Source organism: Monoraphidium neglectum (assembly GCF_000611645.1).
Source record: "Monoraphidium neglectum strain SAG 48.87 unplaced genomic scaffold scaffold04342, whole genome shotgun sequence".
In the NCBI taxonomy this organism is placed as follows: Eukaryota; Viridiplantae; Chlorophyta; class Chlorophyceae; order Sphaeropleales; family Selenastraceae; genus Monoraphidium; species Monoraphidium neglectum.
Genome location: NW_014009287.1, coordinates 2,172 through 5,048, shown reverse-complemented (window position 1 = coordinate 5,048; position 2,877 = coordinate 2,172). Strand labels below are relative to the sequence as shown.

At 64.9% G+C, this 2,877-nt stretch overlaps 2 protein-coding genes across 2 annotated transcripts in view; both read left to right on the top strand.

Annotated features, from left to right (window-relative positions):
- Positions 1-141: 141 nt before the first annotated feature.
- Positions 142-528, top strand: MNEG_14234 (hypothetical protein; the record flags this gene model as incomplete). Its single annotated transcript, XM_014037295.1, has 1 exon — positions 142-528. A coding segment is annotated over one exon (387 nt), but the record flags the coding sequence as incomplete, so codon positions are not given.
- A 717-nt stretch (positions 529-1,245) lies between these two features.
- Positions 1,246-2,877, top strand: part of MNEG_14233 (component of oligomeric golgi complex 1) — a gene marked incomplete at both ends in the record, with an annotated part of 3,390 nt that continues 1,758 nt past the window's right edge. Inside the window, 4 exons of the mRNA XM_014037294.1 lie at positions 1,246-1,344; positions 1,515-1,588; positions 1,934-2,124; positions 2,457-2,869. Coding sequence (XP_013892748.1) covers positions 1,246-1,344; positions 1,515-1,588; positions 1,934-2,124; positions 2,457-2,869 — 777 coding nt within the window. The remainder of the gene's footprint in view (positions 1,345-1,514; positions 1,589-1,933; positions 2,125-2,456; positions 2,870-2,877) is intronic.

The following is a 2,877-nucleotide window of genomic DNA, read 5'->3' as shown; positions in this document are numbered from 1 at the left end:
GGGCGGGCACGTGCAAGCCACATTGCTCTTGAATGGGTCGTCGCAGTGGTGTCTTGACTGCAGGTGGAGTGCAATTGTGAGCCGTCTTGTCTGCGATGGGTGTGTGACAAGCTTGGGCATCTCAACGGGATTGCACCGCAGGGCAAGGGCGGGGCAGCGGCACAAGAGGCAGCGACAAGCTCAGCTGCGCAGGGGGAGGAGGAGGGGGGTGTCGAGGGCGGCGCGCCGCCCGCGGCGTCGCCCGCGCCCGCGGATGCATCCGGGGCGGCGCCGGCAGCGGTGGAGGCGGGGGCGCAGGGTGGGGTCACAGCGGCGGCCGAAGAGGCGGCGGAGGTTGCGCGAGAGGAGGGCGCGGCGGCAGCGGCGGAGGCGGGGGCGGATGCTGAGGTGGCAGCGGCGGCGTCTGACGGTGGCACCAGCGGCTGCGAGCTTAACGAGAGGCAGGGAGGCGGCAGTGGCAGCAATGGTGTGGGAGCATCGGTGGAGCGGCGCATCAACGAGCAGGGGCCGGGCGAGGGAGCAGCATGAGCAGCGACGCTTAGTAATGCAAGTGGGCCCTGGCCGCCTTGGCAGGGCGACCGCAAACGTGAGTGCATGCTCGCTCCACTTGAATGTGTGCCGCGCTAGCATGCGGTTTGATTCGGCAGCCAGCCGTTTCCCGCCCCATGCCATCTGCGAGGCATGGACACTCTGTTACGTTACGTGGCCTGACACATGGCCAGTTGAACGAAAATCCAGTTGTAAAGGAAATTAATTGAATTGCTGATGCAGGCAAGGGGCTGTGGCGCCCTCAATGTGCGCGAACATGTGGGTCAGGCAACTGAGCAACCGGACCGGTATGGGCTGCCAGCAAGGCACTTGGGCGCATCTGAGTGTGAACTTGAGCGTACCTCGAGCAAGGCAATTATTTTTCATGCTGTGTGGTTATGCATTACAGATACAACACAGATACCAAGAGCATGCACCATCCGACATACCGACAAGAGCACCGTTGTTGCAGCAGCTGCGCCATCAGGCGTTGCGACACAGTGGAGTAAGCAAGGCGTCTGGCGCGCCAACGCAATTGCTTGTCTACAAGTGAACATATTGATACGCTAGCTGTCAATGGACACCTTGCTTTGGCACGCTCTGACAGTACTGCCAGTGCAGATCAGTGCTGCTGTACGGATCCCTATACGAGGCGACATGAGGCTCTAATAACAAAAAGGCATAGCCAGTGACGTAGGGGTATTGCGGATGGCAACGATGCTAGGCTCGGCAGGCCTCCGGCAGAAGCCGGTGTCGCAGGCCCAGCGCAATGCTGAGACGCTGTTCGAGACCAAGAACGTGGTGGAAATCCGCGAAGTAAGAGGAGTACGGTCGCAGCTGCCCGATCGTGCACGTCGCTCGATGTCTGTGCGATTTGCGCCGCTGCCGCCCCCACCCATCACATCGCATCAAGCCGTTGGCCGTGTTGGTGATCGAGCGCAGCGCAGGGCCCACAGCAACGAAACCATTGTATACGCGCCATGCAGATTGAGGCGCGCACCCGCAAGGACATTGCAGACAAGAGCATCCAGCTGCGCCAGCGGGTTGGCGATTCACACAGGTGCACGGGATGCTTGTACAGTGCTGCTGCTGCTGCTGCTGCTGCTGCTGCTGCTGCTGCTGCTGCTGCTGCTGCTGCTGCTGCTGCTGCTGCTGCTGCTGCTGCTGCTGCTGCTGCTGCTGCTGCAGCTGCTGCTGCTGCTGCTGCAGCTGCTGCTGCTGCCGCCGCCGCCGCTGCTGCTGCTGCAGCTGTCGCTGTTGCTGCTGTTGCTGCTGCTGCTCCTGCTACACACGCCAGCCCCTTGCAAGTCACCAGCACCTCCCGAACTCCTCCTTTCCAAGACCCAGCACCCATCCCGCCATCGCCCTCCCAACGCGCACCACCCACCCACCCTTCTTCAAACAGGGACCTGATAGAAGGTGCCGACAAGATCATCGACATCGCCAAAAAAAGCGGGACCGTGCTCACTAATTTGCTGGCGATCCAGGAGAGCATCGCGGCGCTCGCGGTCGGCGCGGGCGGCGCGCCCGCCGGCGCGGCAGCGGCGGCCGCGGATGGCGGCGCCGCGGTCGTGAGGAAGCACTCTGACTTGCACGGTGGGCGGCGGTTGCAGGCGGCGGTTACAGCGGTTGGGGCAGCTGGACGTGCGTGCTTGCGGTCTTCCTGACAGGCGGCGCTGGGCTTCGTGGCCCTGCCGCACTGGCCCCATCCAAATGACCCACATAACACATGTACACACGCACGCGCACCATTGCACGTTGCTGCACATGCACACCTCCCCCACGCACCTCTCTCGTGCGCACCTCGCCAAACATGCACACCCGCATGCTGCTGTCTCTCACAGCCATCGGAGGGCGGGTCAAGTACATTTTAGATACCACCGAAGTGATATGGGGCAGCCTCGATTCATCCCAATACACCGACGCAGCAAAGCGCTTCCTGAGGGCCGAGCTCGTCCACCGGCAGCTGCTGGCCAGCTTCCCCCGGGAGCTTCTCGCCAGGTTCCCGCTGCTCGGCCACCAGTGGCCGCAGGTCCTGAAGTTCAGGGCCCAAATCTTGGAGGCCGCGGGCGCGGCGCTGGAGGGCGGCCGCGCGCTGCAGGGCGTCGGCGCCGCGGACGCGCTCGCAGCGCTGGCCGCGCTCGAGTCTCTGAACGCGGCGGCCGCGCTGCGGCGCCTGCTGTCCGCGCGACACAGCTGGCTGCGGGCGCGCCTCGCCGCTGCGGCGGCAGGGGCGGGGCCGGGCGGCGGGGATGCGGCGGCGGCGGCCTCGGCGCCAGCGGGGGCGGCGGCGGCGGTGCTCTCTGAACTGGCGCGGGCGGTGCAGACAACCATCGCGCAGGTCGAGCA